Source organism: Lipophrys pholis, assembly GCF_963383615.2.
Source record: "Lipophrys pholis genome assembly, chromosome: 8".
In the NCBI taxonomy this organism is placed as follows: domain Eukaryota; kingdom Metazoa; phylum Chordata; class Actinopteri; order Blenniiformes; family Blenniidae; genus Lipophrys; species Lipophrys pholis.
Window position 1 is genome coordinate 30,806,040 of NC_137630.1, and position 26,714 is coordinate 30,832,753.

Genomic DNA, 26,714 nt, shown 5'->3' on the forward strand with positions numbered 1-26,714 from the left:
GACGTCAGCGGCGGCCGCCTCCCTCAGAAACCCCCCCCCCCCCCCAATATTAATCATGACTCGTCACTTTAATTAACCTCGCGGCCCGGCCAATCACGCGCTATCTGGTCGAGGCGGGACCCGCCGTCACCTCGCCTAATCCGCCGCTCTCCGCGGGACGCCGGCGGCGCGCCGCTAATTAGCCGCGAGAGCTCGAACTTGACCTCAGCCGGAAACTTCTCGAGGAACTTCGAGTTTTATTGTGAAAGGAGACGACGGACCAATCGGAGCCCAGGAAATGTTTGATGTTCTCTCCAGACTCGAGCGATCTTTTCTAATATATAGTTCTTTCTTTTTCTTTTAGTTTTATGCAAACAAAGAAAAACTTCAACACAAAGTCGCCTCAGGAGGAATTTTATTTCCTGGTCGTTACAATAGTTAGCGTCATGATCATCAGTGTCATAAATATTTCAGTTGATTTCTTCATCCACAGCGAATATATACAGATTGAAACAAACAGAAGCACGGTCCAGCACATAGACGGATCCCGTCGTCACACAGCCTGTTTAAAACCACCAAACTGACTCCATCGCAGTCTGAACCACATTAGACGCCCCCCCCCCCCCCCAAAAAAAGAGCCACGGCTTTTTAACTGTTTAGTGGAAGTTTTTAAAGCTGCGACTTAAACATGTTGACAATTTCCTGACTCACATCGAGGATTCATAAGAATGAAAAAAAAAAAAAAGCAAAGCAGTGAAAGACAAAGTCCAGGATGTAGTCAGATCCCGGTGAGCAGCTCAGGGCCTGCTGCGACACGTAATCCAGGACGTAGTCACGACCAGGCGGCAGAAAAAAAAACAAACAAGTGACTCGACGAAGGCAAAACGGACAAAATGTTTTCTGGAATATTCAAAGATACGCCGTTTTACAAACCGAAGAATTCACAGAACGTCACATGCACCATTTGGTGTCCCTGCTGAGGATGGAAGTGTGCAAAAAAAAATCTCTTCCTGTTTGTGTCATGGAAAACACAATCTCTTTACATTGAACCATTTTGCATCCCAGCACAAAGTGGAATAAATACCAAGAGAACAAATAATGCCAAATATTGAGATGTCGAAACTTAATCTTCACCTCGTTCATCATCGTGTATTTACTGCCAGTGGATCATTTTGCATCCCAAACTTTACAATATCTCATCCAAAAAAACAAAAAAAGCTCACTGGATTAACGGCATAAAGCTGTAAGCAGCCGACACGCAACACCAAAACAATCAAATGGAAAACAAACTGTTCTTTTTTTTCTTAGTCTGCTGCACCATTTGGTTTCCCTGCTGTGGATGGTAATATTCAGGAAGTTTAAGTGTTTACACTTTTAAACAAATGAAAGTTTACATCATTCAAGACTTAAAATGGACAAAAAAACCAAGTCAAACACATTTTGTTTATATTGAATCATTTTGCATCCCAGAACAAAAACCAATAAATACCAAAAACAAAACATGTTGCCGAGGGAGCGGCGACGTCAGAAATCAACGTTGCCAGCGGAACATTTGTACTAAATGTCAGACCAAAAACAAAATCTTGAGTTAAAGAAAGATTGAAGTGATAGAGACGACGTACGAGCAGGATACATTCAAGATTTAGCAGAAAACAAAAGCTGAAACCATTTTCTTCATAGCTGCACCATTTGGTGTCCCTGTTGAAGGTGGTAATGTCCAGTAAAGAATAACAGTTGGAACTAAATGAATTTGTGTCAGTCAGAGTTTAAAGATGAACAATGTATGGAGAGAACCACTGATTTGTTCACACCGAACCATTCTGCATCCCTATGTCAAAAAACAGACAGTGCTAAATATTGATACGAGACATTTTCAAACAAGAAAAACTACAAGTTATGTTTCTTTCATGCAATGCACCATTTGGTGTCCCTGATGAGGATTGAAATGTAAAAAAAAACAACATAAGGCAACATATATTACAGTTAATGTGATCGAAAGACTGGGGCGACTGAACTCAGCACACAAACACAATCAGACAGGTTTTCTCGAGTCATTTTGCATCCCAGCTCAAAATTAAGACAAACGCTTGACTTCCAGTTCACATCAGTGCCGATTAAAGACGAAGACTAGAGCAGCAAATTTACATTGTGATAATCATAAACTGCTAGTTTGTTAAAACTCTGCAAGGAATCAGCGCGGAGAGCCATTTGGCAGCCCGGCTGTGTCGTAATGAATTACGCAACAGGTGACAGCAGAAGGCATTCGACATGTCCGCTCAAGACAATAACACCAAGATCTGAGCCGGGATGACAAAAACATACCGATGATCGATTGAAACACTTTTCCTCATCACAATCTTAATCTGTGGACCATTTTGACTCCCACTGTGTTTTCGCAGTGATTAGACAAGATATGAGATGGCTGTGATTTTTCTGGATTTTCAAGATCCTAATCTGGAATCCTGCTGAATGTTTTTGTCATTTTCAACATTCATCTGAATATTTGGGGCCGGACCAGAATTTGGCCTTTTTTGGGGGCGAGTCTCAGTCATTCTGCATCCCGGAGTGCATGAAAACCAACATATAATGGTAGGGATGCAAAATAGCTGCAGACATCGTGAAATCTAAGCAAATGTTCAAAGAAATGAATGATGTATGCATTAAGTTTTTAGACACGCCACAGCCTCGGTCTGTGGTCGTCATAGCAACAGATTGGTTATCGCCTAACTAAGGTGAAAAGCAAAGCTGTTGCTATGACAACTGAGCAAATCCGTCTGTTAAAAGTGGTGAGATGAGTCAGAAGAACTTGGGAACGAGGAACCCACTTCCTGTTTAGAAGCTCGGGATTCGTTCCTGGAGTTCAAGTCCAAAGTCGGCTGTGATCGAATGAGTCTGACAGTCCAGGTTATAGATGGGGCCCGTGCAACACGGATCTGGAGGAAACAGCCACATGGTGATAAGAGTTACTGCACAGTGACGCCAGTTATTCAGTCAGTTAAGAAGTGTGGGCTCCAGGATGTAGCCGGCTCCCACAGACAGACACAGAAAGCCAAACATTCACACCAGACACCGAGAGGCGCTTCACCAGGTCGTAGCCAGGACCCGGAGCCGAGCGGCGCCGTCTCATTTCAGTACATTCAACAGCAACTCTCTGCGCCGCCCTCAGAGGGAGGAACTCCAGCGTTTAGTCTGAACCGAGGAGGAGGTGGAGGAGGAGGAGGAGGAGGAGGAGGAGGTGAAATCGTAGCCGGCTACAGGTCTGAGGGCGTGAGCACAAGGCAGGGAGAAGCGAGAATGGTTCCAGGGGTTAGCCAGAGCCGGGCCCACATCCTCCAGCTGAGGTGGACGATGGTGCAGAGGAGGGGATGAAAGGTCGGATCCAGGCGATAGTCTCATCCCGAACCAGCGGCGCCACATCCAGGACTGTTATCTTTACTGAGACGGACTAATTCCTGGGACAGAACCTCCAGGTCCTGAACACAGAGGGAGAGATCACACCCGTGTGTGTGTGTGTGTGTGTGTGTGTGTGTGTGTGTGTGTGTGTGTGTGTGTGTGTGTGTGTGTGTGTGTGTGTGTGTGTGTGTGTGTGTGTGTGTGTGTGTGTGTGTGTGTGGGTTGTAGCTGTGATACCGTTGTTGTCCAGTTCTAGTTGTGATATTATATGTAGTGGTGTAGCTTTAGTGGTATAGCTGTACTCGTGCGGCTGTAGTTGTGAAGTTGTTTAGTGTAGTCGTGCGGCTGTGGTTGTGTGACTGTAGTTGTGTAGTGTAGTTGTGCGGCTGTAGTTGTGCAGACCTTCTGCAGGTGCATGTTCTTGGTGAGCTGCTCCTCCAACATGTTCTGCAGCTTCTTGTTCATCTCTCGCAGGTTCTCGTCTCCGGGTTTCACCAGATCTCTGAGGACTGAACCCAAACCTCCACGGTCACCCTGAGAACCTCCGTGACCTCCAAGCCCGCCGCCCGACACATCTGGGGGGGAAGGGGCATGTCAGGGTGGTTACCATGGAAACCAACAGAAAGTCATTCCTGACCGCCCGGGTGTGAGTGTGTTTGTGTGTGTGGGACCTCTGCGGCTCTCCATGACGTAGGTCTCGATGATGGCGCTCTTCCTGCAGATGTCCTCGGCCATGGAGGAGCAGCTCACCTCCAGATGTTTCACCTGCAGAGGTCAGAGGTCAGAGGTGAGGTCTTGCTGCAGGAAGTGGCGGCTCCGTTAGCTCCGCCCCCACGATGGGCGCTGCGGTAAACTTCCAGCGCTGAGTGGCCGCAGCGTCAGCGCCCGGCGGTATCGAACCGGCGGCGCTGGTTAATAATGCAGCAGAGAGGAAGAAGAGCAGCTCCTCACCTTCTCCTCCAACATCCACTTCTCCTGCTGAACCTCCGCCAGCCGCTGGAACAGCTCCCCCACCTCGTCGTCCGACAGCTCGGCAGGCCGCTGCGACTGGGGGCTGCCGCCTCCAGACTGGGGGAATGGAGTTTCATTACAGAGGTGGACTGGTTTAGACTGGTTTAGCCTTATTCTAGACCGGTTTAGTCTAGTTTCATAACAGAGGTGGACTGGTTTAGACCGGTTTGGTCTAGTTTCAGACCAACTCAGTCCATTATAGTCTGGTTTAATCTGCTCTGAAACCAGTTTAGTCTGATTTAGTCTGGTTCAGGCCGGTTTAGCCTTGCTTAGCCTGGTATAATCTAGTTTTAGGCCAGGTTTAGCTGCCAGGTTTTGTCTGGTTTACACAGGTTTAGTCTGATTTTAGACAGATTCATTTGGTTTAGACAGGTTTAGTTAGGTTCAGACTGTTTAGTCTGGTTCACACCACTTTAGCCTGGCTTGGACTGGTTAAGACTTGTGTAGTTTAGCTTTAGGCAAAGTTTAGTCAGGGTTAGTCTGGCTTTAAGCCAGTTTAGTCTAGTTCATACAGGTCTAGTCCAATTTAGACAGGTTTAGTCTGGTTTTCGAGGAGTTAAGTCTGGTTTAGTCCATTTTAATCTGGTTTAAGACAGGTTCATTTTGGTTTAGTCTATCATAGGCAGGTTTAGTCTTGTTTAAGACAGGTTTAGTCCAGTTTAGACAGGTTTAGGCCAGTTTAGTCTGGTTTAGTCTAGTTTTCATCAGTTCAGGTTTTGTCCCTCCTGAGTTCCAGTTAAAGTCGTTTATTTGTTTTGTTAATCTGACCACAAATGTTGGATGTTTTTAATTGTTCTTATAGTTTTCTTGCTTCAAACGGTTTCTGATAGGCTGGACAACAGCAGAAGCTCCGCCCACCTTGTTCTGATTTGCCGGCTGCGCCTCCTTCATCATGTCTTTGTAGGAGAAGGAGGAGACTGAGGAGGAGTCTCCGGTCTGCTGGGTGCGACTCGGACTGTTGATCTCTGACAGAACCAACTCCTCCAGCCCTGAAACACACAGATCCAGACCTGAGTCATTGTTCACAAGGTTCACAGCTGTTCTAGAGATATGAAGATGGAAATTCATCTACTAATGCTATGATCCTGTTCCAAGACTACGTCCTGTCCCTTTAAGACTGTGCTCTGCCTCTTCAAGACTGGGCTCTGTCCCTTTAAGACTGGGCTCTGTCCCTTTAAGACTGGGCTCTGTCCCTTTAAGACTGCATTCTTCCCTTTAAAAAATGTTTGCGTCCTGTCTCTTTAAGACTGCGTCCTGTCTCTTTAAGACTGCGTCCTGTCTCTTTAAGACAGGTGCGGCGGAGATAAGTAGCCTACTTTAAAATGTCTGATTCTCAGGTTTGTGCTGAAGAACCTTTTAAACATTCAGCACGGCTCATCAATTATACATGAAGCTGAGGACAGCCCCACTGTGTGTGTGTGTGTGTGTGTGTGTGTGTGTGTGTGTGTGTGTGTGTGTGTGTGTGTGTGTGTGTGTGTGTGTGTGTGTGTGTGTGTGTGTGTGTGTGTGTGTGTGTGTGTGTGTGTGTGTGTGTGTGTGTGTGTGTGTGTGTGTGTGTGTGTGTGTCAGCTAAAAACAAGGTCACAACAAAAGAGCCACATTAAGGGGATAAAACGACATCAGCAGGCCAGTTTAGATGGCGATAAACAGATAATACCGAGCAGGTGTGTGTGTGTGTGTGTGTGTGTGTGTGTGTGTGTGTGTGTGTGTGTGTGTGTGTGTGTGTGTGTGTGTGTGTCCAGCAGACGCCACTGTGTCCACCTCAGCTGTGGAACCAGAGCACTGCATTAAATATGTAGCAGCAGGTTTCCGGACTCAGTCAGAACCTCCTGAAGCAGAGCGACGACAATCAGAGCCAACACTCCGCTTACAATCACTGTGTGTGTGTGTGTGTGTGTGTGTGTGTGTGTGTGTGTGTGTGTGTGTGTGTGTGTGTGTGTGTGTGTGTGTGTGTGTGTTTGTGTGTGCGATTGCAGTTTTTATGCGCTTGGGTTTTCGGCACTAAAACGACGCCACAGGCGGGCTTGTCGGGAGTGACGTGAATCACTAACCAATTAGCAGACGGCATCGGAGCCGGTCTGTGGCGCTGGGTACCCCAACGGAAGGGTGACGAACAATCCTAACCCTTCGGTACCGTTCTTACGGTACCAGCCACAACTTTTGCACGCAAACCCGAACCGAGGCTTAAATCACTTGTTATGTTTCAAGCGAAAACACATCGTTTTAGTTCCCGAAAAGTTTGTGTGTTTTACGGAAACCGTAGAAAACGATGTAGTATTCCCATTGGGCCACTAGTGGGTGCTGTTGGTTGTTTGTTGAACAATCCGCTCTAAACATTAACAACAGGAGAACGTGGATATTCTAGTGGACAGACGACCAAGTTGGATTGTTACTATTGTGACTGTCAAAATAAAATGATCAAGTCCCAGGAGAATCTGGACTGGGAGTCATGACACAATGTAGAAAGCTTTGTTCTGATTGGCTCTACTGAGCATGTGCAGAAGAACTAGTTACTGGGACTGAGCCGCTCATGAGCAGGAGCAACATTTTCGACCAAAACGCAGCGAAGGTTTTACTCTCTGGACTCTCAGATTTCCTGTTTGATTCACAATAAAACCGTAAATCCGCATCACAGCGTAAAACATGTACATCACCACCAGAAAAAAAAAAATATATATATATATTTTTGTACCTGTTCTGGTTTTACTGTTGGTCAGAATCTCCTGAAGTCGCTCCTGAAGTTTGTCTGCTCGTTTTCTCTCCAACTGCAGCTGGCGCTTCAAGTCCTTCAACTGTAAACACACACACACACACACACACACACACACACACACACACACACACACACACACACACACACACACACACACACACACACACACACACACACACACACACACACACACACACACACACACACACACACACACACACACACACACACACACACACACACACACACACACACACACACACACACACACAGGGATTTACTTTCTAATTATTGGTTTTCATGCACGGCTGCTCTTTAATGACGGTGCAGAATGTTTCCTCTCAAGTCTGTTTGAGACTCTTCGCAGCTTGTTTCCGTCACAGAGACCGAATGTATGTAGAGAGTGTGTGTGTGTGTGTGTGTGTGTGTGTGTGTGTGTGTGTGTGTGTGTGTGTGTGTGTGTGTGTGTGTGTGTGTGTGTGTGTGCGCTCACCGCAGCGCTGCCTTTCTTCTCCAGGATCCTCTGGCCGTCCACCGTATCCTTGATCTCCTGCACCAAAAAAAGTTAGAATCAGTTACACTCTGACATCTTTTAATTTGTAGGCGACGGTCCGCTGATTTAGTTACCGTAATTTCAGGACTATAAGCCACTACTTTTGTCACAGGCTCTGAACACTGCGGCTTATAAAATGACGCTGCTAATTTATTGATTTTTACGGGTTAACGGGCTTCGTGCCGCCAGATTCTACTTCTGCATGAAGATACTTGCTGTTTTAAGTCTCTGCTTCTACAAAACTTGTCCTAAAAGTGATACTTCTGTTCCTAGTGACCTCGTCTGGCGCTGCTTTCTGAGGCTCCAGCAGCTGACGGCCCTGAGTGATGCGTTCAGGTGCATCACGTAAAGTCGCCCTGCTGGACATAAAACCCTCTCTCTCTCTCTCTCTCTCTCTCTCCCTCTCCCCCTCCCCCTCTCCCTCTCCCTCTCCCTCTCTCCCTCTCTCCCTCTCTCCCTCTCTCCCTCTCCCTCTCGTCTACCCGTCCCGTTGCAGTCGGGAGTCGACGCCGTGATGTTTTGAAGTTCGCTAAATCCTATCAATCAGAGGCCGCGCCCATCTTCTTCTTTTTTTTTTTTTCCAAAGCTGCACAGACGCAGGGTTCAAAGCGAGGCGTGAGGAGAGGTGAAAGGGCGGCGCGGCCTCAAAGCTCCGCCGGGCTTTCATGTGACGGAGGAGTTTTAGAGTGCAGAGTCACAGGAGACCTTTCAGGGAGGAAACGCCCCCCCACCCCCACCCCCTCCCCCACGGCAGCCGGGCTCTATTTTCAGCAGCGTAATGATCTGAAGACGGACCTGTTTGAGCTTGTCGATGGCCTCTCTGTGCTGCTCGCTCTGCTTCTCCGCCTCCGCCAGCTGCAGCCGCACGGCCTCCGTGTCCTGCTGCTTCTCCTGCAACAGGAAGCGTCTCCATCAGTCAGGCCATACCAGGTCACGTCACGTCATCCCGCTCCGGGGGCGTCAAGCAAAACCACAGCGGCTCCAACCCGGCCGAACCACCCAGAAAAGTGTCAACATTTTTACTGAAAAATGAAGATTGTTGCTTCATTTTCTTTTTCATTGTTGTTGTAACACCTCCCGTTCTGATTGCTAATCTAATTTGTATTTGCTTGATCTGTAAAGTACACACTGTGCATACAGTGTAAAACACCCCATGATCTGTTGTGCTTTATTCATTTTTTATATATATATAGATATTTATATATAGATATATAAAGGATCCCTTTTAATGTTTGTATTTTAAGATGAAAGTGTTGTATTTGTGGTCAAGTGGTGCCAAATAAAGAAAATTAAAGAAAAAAAAAAAGAAGAAGAAAACGTTTTTTTTTTTGTTGTTTTTTTTTTTTTACACAGGTTTGTTAAGATGAGCACAAAGTTTCACATTTACACGGCAATGTTTTGAAAACGATGCAGTTTTAATGTCGGGCCACAAGAGGGTGCTGTTTGTTTTTGTGATGAAACCACACACACAAACATACATTAACAACAGACATTCTAATGTTGGGTTATTACGTTGACTGTCAAAATAAAACAAACCAAGTCCCAGGAGAAGTTTCTCTCAGCTGTGTTTGTTTTACGTTATCTTTTCTTTTCCAGCGACAATTAGTAGAGGAAGACTATTTTAACTTTGCCGACACGTTTGGACTGCGTCTGCAGTCTTGCTTCCGTTTGTGTGCGTGTTTTATTTGTATTGTCTGTATCTTTTATCTGTTCTGTGAACTGTGCACTTTTACCTTTTATTTATTCTCTTGTTCAGCACTTTAGTCCACTGTGGTTGTTTTAAAGTGCTTGATAAATCAAAGTTGGTATGGATAATGGACCGGGAGTCACGACACTCTGGAGGAAACATTCTTCCTACTGTCCACCTACTGAGCATGTGCAGAACGAGGTGCTACGGCCGCGGAGGCGCATGCGCAGGAGCAGTTTGCAGAAAAGTTGTATTTTCAGCGGTCTGTTGAAAACGGACGTCCAGAACACAATGAAAGTTTTCCTGTGAAACGAAGCGAAGGTCACGTCGTTTCTCCAACTTTCCTCCTCCGACTCGGAGGAGAAATAAAATCTGTGTTTCCTCCTGAGGCGCCTCCTCGCTGCTCCTGCTCGCTGCTCCTCCTCCTCCTCCACCATTAACGCCTCTTTAATCTGCTAAATCATCTCACTCCAGTCTGCAGCAAGCTTAAACACACACACACACACACACACACACACACACACACACACACACACACACACACACACACACACACACACACACACACACACACACACACACACACACACAATATCATGCGAGTGTGCCGGAGCACGCGTGTTGGTTTGGACACGCCGTCTGACGCGGCTGGGATTCAAACCGTGACGTGCGGCGCGGCGCCGGCCGTCGTTAATTAACTTTTCTCATTAAGCGCTGCAGGTGGAGCAGCAGATAAAGTGAAGGTAATCAGTGAGGCCGCTCTCCCAGGAAACACTTCCTCCCTGCAGGATTCACACACTCCGTCCCGCACTCTGATTGGCTGAGACACACACACACACACACACACTCACACACATTTATTCTATCAGTGTGTTCCAGCCGTTCTGGGAACTTGTAATTCCTGCAGTAAAGCCCCGCCCACAAACAACTAAGTTGAATTTTAAACAAGAAGCTTTTCCTCCTCTGGCAGATTTCAGTGTGTGTTCGTCTCACTAAAACTAAATAAACTGTATTTTTCAGCGCACACCGACCCTCTTCTCTGATTGGCTGTTTTCCCGCTGTAGCCTCTCCGGGTTACGGAGCATGTGTGTACTTGTACGTGTGTTTTTATGCGAATACCTGCAGCTGAAGTTCGTGTTCTTTCTGCAGCTGCTGCACTTGATCCTGATGCTGCAGGGAGTTGTTCTCAATGTTTTCCTACACACACACACACACAGGTTGTAAATGTCTGATCAGAGAACCTAAACAGTTGGATTTGTGGATGTTCACCGACCTCGGCCTCCTTTAGCCGCCTCTCGAACCATCCCTTGGTTCCCTCCATGGACTGAACCTGAGCCTGCAGCTCCTCCACATGCTGCTGCACCAGCTCCAGGTCCTTGGTTCGTGCCTGAAGGCGTCACACACACACAAATACACACAAACAGACATAAACAAACACGTTAACACTGATTTATGCCGACTCAGACTAAAATGTGGTTGTATTACAAAAAAAACAAGGCAACAACTAGTGGCCTGGCAAGCAAACTACGGTTTTATGTGTGTGAAGATTTTGCATTTACGCGCTTTGAAAATCGCAGAACCAGATGCAGTTACCACGTTGGGCCACCAGTGGCTGCTGTTTGTTTTTGTAATGAAACACACACATGCTAACATAAAACAATCCACTCTAAACATTAACGATGTTCGTACAGACATTCTAGTGGACAGACCACCAAGTTGGACTGTTATTACGGTGACTGTCAAAATAAAAGTACCAAGTCCAGCAGAATATGGACTGAGGGTCATGATGCTCTGGAGGAAACGTTCTTATTGGCTTTACTGAGGATGTGCAGAGGAACTATTTATTATGGCCGTGGTGCTCATGACCAGCAGCAGCATTTCAGAAAAGTTTTGTTTCCCTCATTTCCGTTGTCGTGGAAACGAACCCCTCGAAACGCAATAGATGTTTTCTGTTTTTGCTTGAAAACGCTGCACGCACACACACAGAGTAACCGTTTCATTGGTATGTCTTGCATTCCATCGTCACCTCCAACCGAGCGAGTGTGCCATTGTGCAGACGAACTCGACTAATAGCCCCCCCTCCTCCTCCTCCTCCTCCTCCTCCTCCTCCTCACCTTTTCCTCCCTGAGCTGCTGGCGGATTTCCTCCTCTGAGCGGTTCTTGTCTTCATGGAGTCCTCGCAGCTCCTTCTCGTAGCGAGCTCTGACCCCGAGGACCTGGGAGGAGTAAACTTGGTCATTTAAGCTTTAAAATACTCTGGCTGATGTGAAAGTAACTAAACAGGAGTAACAGATGATAGTTACTGATTTGTACACACACACACACACACACACACCTCCTTCTCATGCTGCAGTCGCAGGTCTGACAGCGCCTCCTTGTGGTCGACTTTCTCCTGATTCATCTGAATCGCCATGTCGTCCAGCATAGACTTCCTCTTCTCTGCTGTCTACACACACACACACACACACACACACACACACACACACACACACACACACACACACACACACACACACACACACACACACACACACACACACACACACACACACACACACACACACACACGTTGGTATGTACAGTTATAACTTGTGTGTTATTGAGTAAAGCTGTTGGTGTCATTGACGGCCCCACGATATCCAGAGCTTCAAGTGTTCCCAGGCGTGTCTCATGCCGCCAAAACATTTGACCACCCTGACGGCCATGGGAAGTGGACGAGGACGCCCTCAAAGTGCTTCCTCCCTGCGCACACGACAACGCCGTTTCATGCAACCATCGTTTTTTGTCCGACGGTCGAACATCTTGTTTCCTCCATCCATCCTTCTGAACACGTCACATCAACACCACCTGGTTTCATCAAGTTCTGTTTTAGGAGTATTTGTGTGGTGGCGTTTCACCGCCACCTATAGGCCTGGCGTGTGTACTGCATTATCTCGGGTAGTTCTCATGGTGGGCGATTTGGCCTAAAACATTTTTTTTTTATAAAAATTTGAGTTTTGATTTTTTTCTCAATGCACTTAAAAATGACTGCAGACATCAGATATATTGTCAAAAGTGCAACTTTATTGCTGCGATTGTCCTCAGAGTTAAAATGCTTATAAACAATCCGAAATTCTAACTTATTTTGCAGCTGAGTCAGCAGATTGTTTCGCATTTCCTTCAACGTGAGGGTCAAGAAGCCCCGGTACCGGCTACACTCATGTTGTTTGTTATGAACAATCTGTGATGAGTACAGAACAAGAAATCACTGCTCCTCACGGTCACCTCCCGTCCAGTTCACCAAGCCTTTCTAGGCTCCGCGCCGCGACCTGCTGTTTGGTGAATCAGTGGTGCGCAAATGTGGAATCGTTCACAACGTTGTGTGTCGGTGTACCTTCTTGGCCTCGTCCAGCTCTCTGAGGAGTTTCTCCTTCTCTTGTCCCTCGTCCGTGAGCTGCTCCAGCAACTTCCTGTTGGCGAAACTCGACTCCTGCAGGTTAAAACGACAGTCAGACGTTGAGCGTGCGGCGGCGCGGCGGTGGACAGGCAGCGGACGCGCCGTGGGACTCGTACCTGCAGCTGGGAGTCCAGGTCGTCCCTCTGGGCCAGCAGACTCTCCTGCTCGGCTCGGCGCTGCTGCAGCTCCGACGTCAGCGCCTCCTGCTGCTCCCTCAGCAGGTTCATCTCCTGAGTCTTCACCGTCTGGATCTGCACACGCACACACACACACACACACACACACACACACACACACACACACACACACACACACACACACACACAGGGTTTTAGGTCGGACTTAAAAATACTCAACTTTGAATTAATTGACCAATAATATCAATTATTCATGTTTCGGATCATTAATCTTCAGGATTTCAGTCGGTGTTGATTTCCTAACAGTGTGACGGGTTCTAGAGGTCCGGCTGATCAGTTCTGCAGATGTTCTGGATTCCATGAATGTATGTATTTATCAATGTATATGAATGCAAACATAAATTTGTTAGTTTATATATGTGGTAAATATTTATATATGTGTGTGCATACATACATATAGATACATATAGTATATATACACGCACATATAGTACATATACACATAGTATATATATATATATATATATATATATATACACACATACACATATATATGTGTGTACACATACGTATATATATATGTGTATACATACACTATATATACATAGACACATATATAATATATATAATATATATTATATATACACATATATAATATATACTATATATACACATACACATCTTTATTAGATAACATTCTTACTGTTCTATTTACATATAAAACACTAACTATTCTTAATACATAAAGGTAATTATAAAATATTGGAGATGGGGTAGGATTTGATTTGATAAGGTTTCTTCTTCGAATACACGAGGTGTGTGTGTGTGTGTGTGTGTGTGTGTGTGTGTGTGTGTGTGTGTGTGTGTGTGTGTGTGTGTGTGTGTGTGTGTGTAGGGACATTGCTTATGTATGTGAATGCACAAAATACTTGAATGTCACATGCCTGAAATGAATCAACAACAAAAAACTACCAAAAACTGCATTCACTTACCAGTAGCATTAGCAGTAGACAAGGTTCTACATGGGGGTTCTAGGTCTCCTTTTGCATGTAGTATTTTTGAGTTCTGAAAGATCTAAACTCTCTCGATGTTTTCACGTTCGGGTTCTTTGACTCTGGGTTCTTAATTCCTGGTTGTCAATAGCTACAACAAAATCTAGTTTCATTCAAGACCATTAGTCTGAATTCAAGGTTCTACGTGAAGCTTCTACGTCAGTTTTGTTGTTAGAAAGGTTAGAGCTCTGGATTCTAAGAATGTTCAGAGTGTAGCTCTAGTTTTAATAGTGGTAGTCTAACGTAGGGTTCTAGGGCAGTGCTGGGTTAAAAACTAATTCCCACTAAAGCTTGAGGGTTCTACACCAGGTTCTAAAGATCAACACCAAGTCCTAGTTACCTGTTCCAAAGCGCACAGATTAGTCCTCAGAGCGCCGTTCTCCTAGAAACATGAAGAGCGGTGAGGAACGTCCAGAGTCACTCAATCGACGCGTTAATTTACTGGTTCGGTTTAATATAATTACTTTAAGGTTCTAGAGGAGAACGTCCTGCATCACATCACCTTAGGTTGTAAAGAAACAGGATTCCTGTTTGCAGATGATTTTTGCAGGTTTATCTAGAACCCAGATCCCAGCGAGAAATGTTCTGGATGTTGTAGAACCAACATAGTAAAGTTTTTGTGCAGCCTATTCTCACTTTAATTGGTTCTTTATTCTCCTGGTAGCTTCTTCTATTTTAATTTCAATTCAAACTTTGTGATATTTGAGATCATATTTATATATTTTTCTAGTCCATTTTTGGAAATTTGTAGTTTTTTCACTGCGGCAGACGTCACTAACCTTCGCTTATTATTCGATTATTATTACGCCACCTTGTGGTAGTGCTGTCCGACTGTCAAAACAACGTGATCGCCTTTCCTTAACTCTGTTAGGAAGCCTCCTAACACCTTTCCTTAACTCCTTTAGGAAGCTTCCTAACACCTTTCCTTAACTCCTTTAGGAAGCTTCCTAACACCTTTCCTTAACTCCTTTAGGAAGCCTCCTAACACCTTTCCTTAACTCTTGTAGGAAGCCTCCTAACACCTTTCCTTAACTCCTTTAGGAAGTCTCCTAACACCTTTCCTTAACTCTTGTAGGAAGCCTCCTAACACCTTTCCTTAACTCCTTTAGGAAGCCTCCTAACACCTTTCCTTAACTCCTTTAGGAAGCCTCCTAACACCTTTCCTTAACTCCTTCAGGAAGTCTCCTAACACCTTTCCTTAACTCCTTTAGGAAGTCTCCTAACACCTTTCCTTAACTCCTTCAGGAAGCCTCCTAACACCTTTCCTTAACTCCTTCAGGAAGCCTCCTAACACCTTTCCTTAACTCCTTCAGGAAGTCTCCTAACACCTTTCCTTAACTCCTTCAGGAAGCCTCCTAACACCTTTCCTTAACTCCTTCAGGAAGCCTCCTAACACCTTTCCTTAACTCCTTCAGGAAGCCTCCTAACACCTTTCCTTAAGGAAAAGTGGACAGGAAAGGAGAAGGGAGGAACTATTGGGACGCACTTCATGTTTCTAGATGTCTCCTCCCACCTGAAGCCGCTGCCAGAAATGGATTGTCCGTTATTCTCAAATCCAAACGACACCAAAACAGAAATATATATATATATATTTTAAACCTATTTATTATTTCTACTCGTCTGCGGCCATCTTAAAGTCCAATGTTGAGTCGATGGAGTCGATTTATTCAAACTAAATCTAGAACGGCTGCGTCAGTCCAGCTGGGAGACGAGATGATATTATGGTTCTAGGAGAAGTTCTAGAAGGTTATTTACATGCAGCATTCCAGATAAATCTAGACGTTAGTCCCGGGGAAGGCGAGGCGCTGGTTCTACCCGACGTTCTCCGGGCGTCTGTTACCTGTTCTAGGGCTGCGAGGTTGGTCCTCAGAGCATCGTTCTCCTGCAGGATGTTGTCCACCTGCTCCTGACTGACTGCGCTCTGATTGGCTGCCTGCGGCGTGCGACGCGGCGAAGGCAGGAAGCAGCCAGAAGGGAAGAACCAGCGAAGGGGGGGGGGTTTAGAACCGGGCATGAAGAGGAAAAGAACCAAAAGAAGACAGTTGAAAAGCAGTGAACTCCTGTTTTCAAGTGGAAACTCATGAACTCCTGCTGCGTTTTGGACGTTTTTCATTGTGAAACAGTTTCTGAAAACTTCCCAGAGCGCAACTTTTTTGGGGGAAACTGAACTTTTGTTTTTGTTAAGAAACCACACACACACACAGAGAATAAAACTCTGGGCAAAGACCGTAACTTCCGGAATATAAGCCGTTACTTTTTTCACACGCTTTGAACCCTGACTAATAATAATAATAATAATAATAATAATAATAATAATAATAATAATAATATTAACTTATTCATTTTATTATTAGTAATATTTTATCAATTTATTAATAATGATGTCATTAATATTTCATTGATTCATTATTCATTTATTAATAATATTTTATGAGTTTATTAGTCAAGTCAACTTTATTTATAAAGTACTTTAAAACAGCTGTGGCTGAAGCCAAAGTGCTTCACATAAAAGACAAAGTAAAAACGAATTAAAAGAGTAAAAACAATAAGATTTGCACAGAGTCTCAAACATTGTTAAAAGACAAGGAATAAAAATTTTATTGTTAATAATCTGAATTTTTTATGAATGTATTATTATATATTTCCGTTTTTATACCTTATTCATTATGATTTACTATGATTACTTCTGCTGTTTATTTATTGTTGTTATCTATTTTACTCAAAGTCTCTCTTCTGGGCCACAAACAAAATAAAAACAAGACCAAAAGAGGTGGAATGTTTCCCTCACATTTTTCTTTTTTCTCGTCAAAATTATTATTAATATAATTTATTTGTGATACTGCAAAGCATCTCACGGTATAGTTTTATTTAACTTGTGGATGTGAAATGATGATGCTGTATTGCTCTGCCCTACCTCCTAATAAGAAATATTTAAAAAAAAAAAACTGCCTAATTTATGAATCTTTACGGGTCAACAAGCTTCACGGCGCCGATATATGTGTGATGCGTTCAGGTGCATCAAGTAACTCCGGCCTTTCTTTTTTTTTCTTTTCAAATTTGGTGGGTGCGGCTTATATTCAGGTCCGGAGATATATAGTCCGCAGATTACGGTACTCGGAATATGGACTGGGAGTCACAACACTCTGGAGGCCGCCATTCTTGTTATCGTCCATCGACTGAGCACGTGCAGAACAACGAAAGGCACGCTGCGTGTGATCAGTAGCAGCGTGTCCCGCCCCCGTTTCCACGGAGACAGAGCACTTCTGTTTTCACTTGAAAACGTCGCAACAGGACTTGAGAAGAATTTAGTAGAGAAAAGTGTTAAACGAAAGAAAAGACAGCGAAGTCGCACGGCACGCACGCACGCACGCACGCACGCAAGCTTTGTAACAGAAGTGTTGTCGGAGCTGTGAAACTCTTTGTTTCCTCCATATGTGTGTGTTCAGAACCGAGATGAAGCCGCGAGTTTTGTCGCCTCTGGCTAAGCCTGTGAATCTGCAGCAGCCTGTCGGACGGGGCACCGAGTCCCGAGTGTTGGCTGGCAGGCCCTACCAGGGCGTCGAGCCCCGAGTGTTGGCTGGCAGGCTGAGGACAAGTTACCTGATCTTTGAGCGCGTGCAGAGCCAGCTGGTGTTCTTTGTCTTTACTCTGGAGCTGCTCCCTCAACTCTGCTGCGACCTGAACACACACACACACACACACACACACACACACACACACACACACACACACACACACACACACACACACACACACACACACACACACACACACACACACACACACACACACACACACACACACACACACACACACACACACACACACACACACACACACACACACACACACACACACACGTCTTTACGTCGCCTCACAGAGAAGTGGAATCGGAGAGTTGGGGTCTGAGCTCTCACCTGATTGGCTGCCAGCAGGTCCGCCTGCACCTTCTGGAGGCGGAGGTTCATCGTCTTTAGCTCCTCCTCTTTCCTCTGATTGATCTCGTCAATTTTTGTCCTGAAGAGGAAAACAAAATTTAAATACACAAACTTTAACACAACACTCAGAATGTACCAAAAGACACCCACAATGCAAACAATAACACACAATAGAACAAACACTGAAGAAAATGTACACTAAGTATTGTATCAGAAATAATAGTAATAGAAGTGGTAGTGAGCAGTAGTGAGCAGTAGTGAGCAGTAGTGAGCAGTAGTGAGCAGTCGTCAGCAGTAGTGCTCGTTATGGGAGCATCAGCACTAGAACTAGCAGTAGTCTGTAGAAGTGGTTGCAGTTAGCTGTGGCCATAGTACTTGTAGTACTTGTCGTATTTGTCATTTAGTATATAAAACTTGTAGTACACTGGTAGTCGGAATTGTTGGATATTGATTATAGTACTTGAAGGGGCATTTTACTCCCTGTAGTATTTGTAGTATTGTCATACTTGTACCATCATACTTGTGGTATTACAGTACTTGACATATTGTAGTATTCTAGTACCTGTAGTATCATACTTGTAGTATCCCAGTACTTGTAGTCTTGCAGTAGTCATAGTATCCCAGTAGTTGTTGTACCATACTTAACGTATTGGTGTATCATAGTACTTATAGTACCATACTTGTAGTACTTATAGTATTGTAGTATCCCAGTACTTGTAGTACTTATAGTAGTGAAGTATCCCAGCACCTGTAGTATCCCAGTACTTATAGTAATGTAGTATGACAGTACTTGTGGTATAACAGTACTTTAGTACTTTTAGTAATGTAGTATGACAGTACTTGTAGTATTTATAGTCTTGCAGTATTACAGTACTTATAGTATAACTGTACTTGTAATATACTTGCACTTGTAGTACTTATCGTATTGTAGTTCAACAGTACTTGTCGTTCAACAGTACTTGCAGTATTGCTGACCTGCTGTCGTTGTACAGAGCTTCTTTCTCCGTCTGCAGACGCTGGAAGCTGCAACATACAGATGAATGAGTGAGGCGATGGCGCCCCCCGCTGGACACCAGCTGAAGTGAAACTTCACCCCACTGAAGGTTTTAATGACAGACGGAGGAAAATCTGAAAAATCTCACCTCTCCTGCTTCTTCTTCAACTTTTCACTGAGCTGCAGGGTGAAGATATATAGTGAGTTCTGTGTGTGTGTGTGTGTGTGTGTGTGTGTGTGTGTGTGTGTGTGTGTGTGTGTGTGTGTGTGTGTGTGTGTGTGTGTGATTCTGAGTGCGGGGTATTTCAGTACCTTGGACAGCTCCTCCTGCAGTTTACTGAGCTCCGCCTGTTTGGACGTCTGCAGACAGGAAAACAACATTTACAAGATTAAAAACAACAGAAAGGTAATCCCTGACGTAGCGCGTCAATGGAGCAACAATCAATTTATAATCTCCAGAATAAAAACACAGAAACACAAGTTGGACTGAGCGGTGAAGTAAAACTTTGGAAACTGTCGTGAATTTAGAAAAATGTTCTTTGACAAGATTTAGATCTCAGTGTGTTTGTGTGTAGAGTGTGTGTACTGTGTGTGTAGAGTGTGTAGTGTGTGTAGTGTGTGTAGAGTGTGTAGTGTGTGTACAGTGTGTGTATATAGTGTGACGAGCGTGTACAGTGTGTGTAGAGTGTGTGTATACAGTGTGTGTACCGCCAGCTGGTGGACCTGCTCCCTCAGCAGCCTCTTCTCCTGCTCATTGTGTGTATACAGTGTGTACAGTGTGTGTAGAGTGTGTAGTGTAGAGTGTGTAGTGTGTGTACCTCCAGCTGGTGGACCTGCTCCCTCAGCAGCCTCTTCTCCTCCTGCTCGGTGTTCAGTGAAATCTCCAGCTCTGATCCAAAGCAGGGAGTTAATGGACAGAGAGCAGCTGCAGCCGACCAGCCTACCGCTGCCTGCTTAGCTACAATCGTCTCTACGCTCGTCTCTGACGGGCCTAAAGGGGGCGCCGCACACAGCAGGGGGGCTCCGTTAGGCTGCGTCAGGCCGGACACACACACTGCACCGGCTGCTGTACCTGTACCTGTACCTGTACCTGTACCTGTACCCCCCCCCCCCCCCCACCCCCCCTCCACTTTAAGTTAAATACCTTTATTTATGCATTTGTCAAAAATCTTCATTTGTTTTTAAAACCTCAAACTGATAGTTTTTACAGTGTTTTAAAATATCTAATTCCATTATTTACAGCATTAAAAATTCTATTTTTAATTTTCAAAGTTTTTTGTTTGTCAAAAATGTGTACTTTTTGCAGTACATCTTTTACAGTATTTAATTTTCCCCAAAAATATATTTTCTGTTTTCATTCCTTAAAATATATTTTACAGTGTTCTATTATTTACAGCGTTTCATTTGTTATATATAAAATAAACATTTTTAAAGTGTTTCAGATTTTAAAAGTAAAATTTTTTATTGTATTTTATTTTAATGATTTTTTTTAAACATTATTTAATTTGATGAACATTATATTTTTAAAATGTTTAATTTGTCAATAAAATTTTATGTTAAAAACTTTCCTTTTTTTAAGCATTTCCTAATTATAAATGTAATTTTCTATAGTGTTCTACTTGGTGAAAAATGTTTATCTTTAGCAGCAATTTATTTTAAACATTTTTATTAACCATATTTTTAATTCCTCAAAAACGTGACCATTAACAACAATTTGTTTAAAGTTTGTTTGGTGTATTTCATTTGTCAAAAACTTATTTTTTGAAAAGTGTTTAATATTTCAATGGGATATTACTGAAATCTAAATAATAGTTTTTAAGCAAAAAATATGAATAATTCCAGATTCTGACGTTTAATTTGCCGAATTCAAATGTTATTAAAAACAAATTTATCTCTGAAGCATTTAAAAAGTTTTATTCTTTTAATAATTTGTTAAAATAAATCCCACATACACAACTGGATTTGTATATTCATCTTTAATTGCCTTTAATTAGCAAGAAACTTTTTTTTATCTTCTCATCATTAGAATTCTGTCTGACTTCAATGTGTTATTAAGTTTTTATGACTCAAAATCACAATTTGTCATGAGATTTATTCATTTTAGTTTTCGGAAAGGTTCGTTTAATTGGAAGGAATGTCTTAAGATCATTTAAAGGACAGAAAATTTGACTTTAATTGTATTTTATCGAACATAAATGTGGCTTTTTTTAATAGTTAGTAGACAGTTAACAGAAGTGGATGAACATTTCGTCTGCGGTGTGACGTCAGCTGGTGGTTGTGTGTGTCTGTCCTCAGCCAGCGAGCTGCTCTACACTCACAACGCCGAGGCCTCGTTTCCATGACAACGCTTTCGGGAGAAAACACAAAAACCTCCGTGGCGTTCGAGGTTCGATTCCGTGACTCGGGAGCTCAGGACTGACTGAAAAACGGAACTTTTGGAAAAAACGTTCCCAACTCCAACAGGGAAACGCAACTTTTCTGAAACGCTCCTGCGCATGCTCACGACGGACGCATGAAATCAGTCTGTGCACGACGTTCGTACGATGTGAGACTAGTGGCCATGTAGGAGAACTACAAGGCTTTCTGTCGTTTCTATGGAAACGGACGTCATATCAAAACGCAAAAATTTATTGAAACACAAACACAAAAAAAATTCACTTTAACTTGAAGCGTTGTCGTGGAAACGGTTTCTCAGGTGGGTTCACACACACACACACACACACACACAGGTCACATCAGGTCATCGTGAGACAGTAACACACTGAGCTCGTCGCTGCTGTTTCACTTCAAAGAGTTCAGATGAGACTCACCGTGAAGCTGCTTGTGTGTCTGCTGCAGCTCGATGTCCGTCTACACACACACACACACACACACACACACACACACACACACACACACACACACACACACACACACACACACACACACACACACACACACACACACACACACACACACACACACACACACACACACACACACACACACACACACACACACACACACACCATCACAGGAGGCCTCAGATGTCTGCACGTGCTTTGGGTGAGTTTGTGAGCGTCACTCACCTGTTGCAGTCTCTCATTGGCTCCCTCTGCTACTGGCTCCGCCCCTCCGTCTGTCTCCGTGGCGACGCCCTGAGCGACCTGGAGGGCTACAGGGGAACAACACGTCTGTCTCACACACACACACACACCTACAACTCACAATTTTTTTCACAAAGTGAAGTGAGGATAAAAAAACACACTTTTCATCTTCTTCTGCAGGGCGGCGTTTTCTGCCTGGAGGCGGAGCAGCTCTCCATCGTTGGAGGCGGGGCTAGCGGGCGGGCCGGACACAGAGGCTCCACCCCCTTCCTTGAAAGCCTTGTTCTCTTGCTCCAGCTGCTCGATCTGCGTGCACAGCTGGAACAGAGATTCGGACAGTGAGGCAGAGATGGCCCAACCAGACTGAGCCGCTCGGGTCCGAGCTGGACCCAGCAGAGCCGAGCCGAGCCGAGCCGAGCCGAGCCGAGCCGAGCCAGACCGGGTCAGAGACGTTTCTACCTTGGAGAGTTCAGTCATCAGCGTGCTGTTCTGCAGCCTGAAGTCTTCCTCCTGACTGTGCAGCTTCCCCTGGAGCATCTCAGTCTCACTCAGCAGGGCCTCCACCTCCTGCAACAACAACAACAACAACACCATTTGTACCAACAGCTCATAGGGATTGTTTCTACACCTTAATAAACAATGAATGTTCAGTCTGTAAACAAAAGATGCAGAGCCTCAGAAAGCTAAAAGGTTAGCCTTGAAGCTAAACAACGTCGTCTTGACGCTAAATGAGTTTAGCATTGATGCTAAAAGATTTAGGCTGTGTCTCAATATGCGTACTTGTCCATACTTGCATTCTGGCGTACTGATCCAATTCAAAGTACGCCTCTTGCCGAGTACGCATGAAATACCCGGATGTGTTCTCGCTCCGCCCACATTATCGAGGAAGCATCAAGACCGGACTTGTGTGGACTTGGGATGCCAAATTACCCATAATGCATTTGGCAATAAATTACGAAAGTGCATACTTTCGAGTATGTACTTGCAAGTACGCAATTGAATAGAGAAACGGCCTTTGTCTTGACGCTAAAAGAGTAGCGTTGAAGCTGCTGAAACAGTTAACCTTCGACCTTCAGTTTTCACTCAGAAGCTTTTATTTTGAAACTCACCTGAGCTTTCTTGCTCTTGTTGAGCGCCTGCAGACAGAAGAGCAAAAACAGGCAGAGATTATAATCTGCTGTGACGTGTGAGACGATCTTAATCTATAAACTGGAAGAGACTCGGAGACCTTCTGCAGTTTGAGGAAATCTCTCTCCAGACCCACATTCTTCTGACGGACGGCGTTCAGCTCTGAAACGAACGTTTAAAGTCGTGTGAAGACGTTTTCACGCTTCACAGAAACCGAAAATGTTCTGAGAGTTTTTACCTGCTGAGTTCTTCCTGAGATCATCGGACAGCTGATAGTTCTGAGTCCTCAACTCCAACAACTGAGCCTACACACACACACACACACACACACACACACACACACACACACAAGGAAACAAACACACACGGAAACACACATATGAAAACACAAACACAAATTAACACACACACACATAATATGAAAACACAAATATTTACATGAAAACACAAGTACAAACAAGTAAATATCACACACATACACACAAACATACACACGCAAACGCACAAAGAAACAAACACAAATGAAAACACATGCACGAACATGAAAACACACGCCAACACACAGGGAAACAAACACTGAAGCTTTAGTTCCTTAAACTGCGTCAATAATCTTACAATCAGAAAATTAATCCGACTTTAGCGGCTGAATTACTTTATAATGAATTAATAACAACACTGACACAGTTTAACATATGAGGCTAATTGTGTTTAATACAGGATAATAATCGACCGAAATTCCATAAACAATAAGCCTGATGACATGTAATGACTAAAAGCGTGTTTGTCTTGTAATTTGGTGGAATTAGGAATAATCTGAGTGTAAACATTAGCATGCTAATAGGTGTAAGCCTCGGCGTCGTTGTGATTAAAATGTAATTATAATGTGGTTTAAAGCTCAGATAAATGAATAACCGAGGCCGGAGGAGCGGGGAGGAGCAGCAGCGGCGGGCAGCGGCGGGCAGCAGCCTCCCCGGACCCCGTGACTCTCGGCGCCCGTCCGCCCGATGCTAACGCGTTAGCCGCCTGTCACATAGAAACATAACGGTTGGCAGCGGAGGAGCTAACCGAGCTTCTCCACCTGGAGGCGGAACACTCCGAGTCCGGTACCGGGCTGCCGGAGATCCGCAGTGAAGCCTCCGGTGGAGCCGGTACCGGGCCGGTTCACGGGTCCACCCCCCCCCCCCCGCACGGGCTCGCTGTCACCCCCGAGCTAAAGCTAGCGCCCAGCGCTAACGCCCCGGATACTGATGCCCGGCCGCTCCGCACCGCACCGCACCGCACCGCACTGACAGCCGCCCGCACGGCTCGAACACCGGCTGCCCGGCTTCCCTCACCTGCATGCGGTGGAACTCCTCCTCGGACAGAGCCTGCGACATGGCCATGTTTACCTGCCAGCTAGCAGGCTAGCAGCTGGCGGAGGAGACGCAGAGCTGCGATGAGCAGCAGGCGGACAGAGCGCTCACTCCTACCGGGTTTCCAGGACCGAGCAGACAGAGCGCTCACTTCTACCGGGTTTCCAGGACCGAGCAGACAGAGCGCTCACTCCTACCGGGTTTCCAGGACCGAGCAGACAGAGCGCTCACTAAGACCAAGATTACCAAACATTTCCAGCTCGTTCACATGTATCTTTTTTTTTTTTTTTTTATGTAGTGCCGGGTTGACACAAGGTCACAGAGCAAAATCCATCAGACTCAAAAGAAACGCCACTAAATATACTCCTGTTTTTGTTAAAGTTTATTTTCTATTTGTATTTAATGAGACTGGTGTTATTTTATCCTTTTCCAATAATGCATCAGGCCTCCTGTCTGTGCTGTTTAATAAATAAAGACACACACACACACACACACACACACACACACACACACACACACACACACACACACACACACATACACATACGGTAAACAAGCACTGCAGTTTGTTGTGCTGTTTAATAAATAAACACACACCTGGACAACTGAATTCAACTCAATGTGTGCGTGTTTGCGTGGGTGTGTGCGCATGTGTGTGTGTGTGTGTGTGTGTCGGAGAAGTGTAGTCTCACACTTCCTGGTTCAGCTCAATCATTAACTCACTGTGCCACTCACTGTGAGGATAGAGGCAGAGGTCAAAACAGAAGTTCTTTCACCACACACACACACACACACACGCACTCAGTGAGCGCTGCGCTGCGGTGGGTGCTGCTGTCATGGAGGTCCTGGTCTCCCTGCTGTCCTCTCTGAAGGCCGAGGACCCGCTCAGAGTGGCCCAGGAGTACAACGTAAGTCTCTGATCCCTCAGTCTCACCTTTCACAGGACATACTAGACGCTATTGTGTGTCTGTGTGTCTGTGTGTCTGTGTGTGCGTGTGCGTGTGTGTGTGTGTGTGTGTGTGTGTGTGCGTGTGTGTTCAGCTTCACTCTGCAGCTGCAGTAGAAAATCAGATAAAGTGAGTATTTGCTTAAAACATGCATACTTGTTTGTTTACTTGTCGCCATTCAAATATCAGCAGTGCAGCCGAGTCCATTCTGTTATCAGGTCCACGTCTGGAGCTGGACGGTCCAGTTTGACCATCTGGAGCGGCTGGATTCCGTATAACAGCAGCAATGTAGAGAGAAGAGGGACATCGTCCGTAAATTTACTGTGAGAAAAAACAACTAAAATATACATTTCTAGAAACCAAACTTAACAAGGAAGAGCTTCTAGGATTCGGCCCATAAAAGGGGCGGGGTTTCTAGGCCCAGTCCATAAAAGGGGCGGGGCTTTGAGGATCCAACCCTCAGTGTAGAGGCTGGTAACTCTGCACCCAGAACCTCAACGTCTTGAGAGAAGAGTTTGATGCTTTTTCCTGACGGCAGCATACAGGATAGTCTGTGGCTGTTCCTCCTGATAGAAGCAGAGAGAACTGTCTGTGGCTGTTCCTCGTGACAGAAGCTGAGAGAACAGTCTGTGGCTGTTCCTCCTGCAGAGAGAACAGTCTGTGGCTGTTCCTCCTGACAGAAGCTGAGAGAACAGTCTGTGGCTGTTCCTCCTGGTAGAAGCAGAGAGAACAGTCTGTGGCTGTTCCTCCTGCAGAGAGAACAGTCTGTGGCTGTTCCTCCTGACAGAAGCTGAGAGAACAGTCTGTGGCTGTTCCTCCTGGTAGAAGCAGAGAGAACAGTCTGTGGCTGTTCCTCCTGCAGAGAGAACAGTCTGTGGCTGTTCCTCCTGACAGAAGCAGAGAGAACAGTCTGTGGCTGTTCCTCCTGACAGAAGCTGAGAGAACAGTCTGTGGCTGTTTCTCATGGCCTTTAATCGTCATGGTGTGTTGTAAATGGAAGTGGTCGAGCTTAATGTGTGTGTGTGTGGTTAGTGTGTGTCTCTCCGGTCAGACATGTAGCGTGTGAACATCCACACACTTGTTCACGAGCTAAAGGAGTTAGCATCAATGCTAGCCAGATGTATCAAACAGGCTGGAGCAGAAAAAAAAACTTCTGATATAACTTCAGCATAGTAAAGTGTTGGTACTCGGGTTACTCCATTTGGAGCTCACTTCAGTCTGCACTGACCCCTCGGCGCTCTCCAGTCAGATACTGGCTGGTTGAGCCGTCCGGCCGCGGAGTGAGCAGGTCGTGTCGTCAGCCAATGT

General features: G+C 45.1%; 2 protein-coding genes across 3 annotated transcripts in view; one reads left to right on the forward strand and one right to left on the reverse strand.

The window, feature by feature from the left end:
- Positions 1–378: 378 nt before the first annotated feature.
- Positions 379–24,574, reverse strand: gripap1 (GRIP1 associated protein 1). 2 transcript variants are annotated; one of them, XM_080469720.1, is made up of 29 exons: positions 24,442–24,574; positions 23,346–23,412; positions 23,208–23,269; positions 23,089–23,115; positions 22,439–22,546; positions 22,141–22,297; positions 21,962–22,047; positions 21,704–21,743; positions 19,712–19,782; positions 19,206–19,253; positions 19,042–19,073; positions 18,875–18,922; positions 17,879–17,978; positions 17,562–17,639; positions 15,802–15,894; positions 12,889–13,023; positions 12,710–12,805; positions 11,672–11,782; positions 11,451–11,552; positions 10,610–10,723; positions 10,456–10,533; positions 8,445–8,540; positions 7,590–7,646; positions 7,076–7,175; positions 5,242–5,372; positions 4,324–4,440; positions 4,044–4,137; positions 3,775–3,947; positions 379–3,452 (listed from the first exon to the last, which is right to left on the reverse strand). In XM_080469720.1, the coding sequence occupies exons 1-29, from the start codon at positions 24,487–24,489 to the stop codon at positions 3,372–3,374; spliced, it is 2,550 nt and encodes an 849-aa protein (XP_080325846.1). In that variant the 5' UTR covers positions 24,490–24,574; the 3' UTR covers positions 379–3,371. The 2 variants fall into 2 exon arrangements, with proteins under 2 accessions (XP_080325846.1, XP_080325847.1); XM_080469721.1 differs by lacking the exon at positions 15,802–15,894.
- A 594-nt stretch (positions 24,575–25,168) lies between these two features.
- The window catches only part of ptpn18 (protein tyrosine phosphatase non-receptor type 18), a 10,208-nt gene continuing 8,662 nt past the window's right edge, over positions 25,169–26,714 (forward strand). The window contains exon 1 of the mRNA XM_080470424.1: positions 25,169–25,367. Coding sequence (XP_080326550.1) covers positions 25,296–25,367 — 72 coding nt within the window. The 5' untranslated portion in view covers positions 25,169–25,295. The remainder of the gene's footprint in view (positions 25,368–26,714) is intronic.

Bases quoted from the DNA above. Each gene is read 5' to 3' on its own strand.
- gripap1 (XM_080469720.1), bottom strand. From the start codon at position 24,489: ATGGCCATGTCGCAGGCTCTGTCCGAGGAGGAGTTCCACCGCATGCAG. The intron at 18,923-19,041 runs GTGAGATTTTTC...TGTATGTTGCAG, and splicing joins TTGAAGAAGAAGCAGGAGAG to CTTCCAGCGTCTGCAGACGG. The intron at 7,176-7,589 runs GTGAGCGCACAC...GTGTGTTTACAG, and splicing joins AGAAGAAAGGCAGCGCTGCG to TTGAAGGACTTGAAGCGCCA.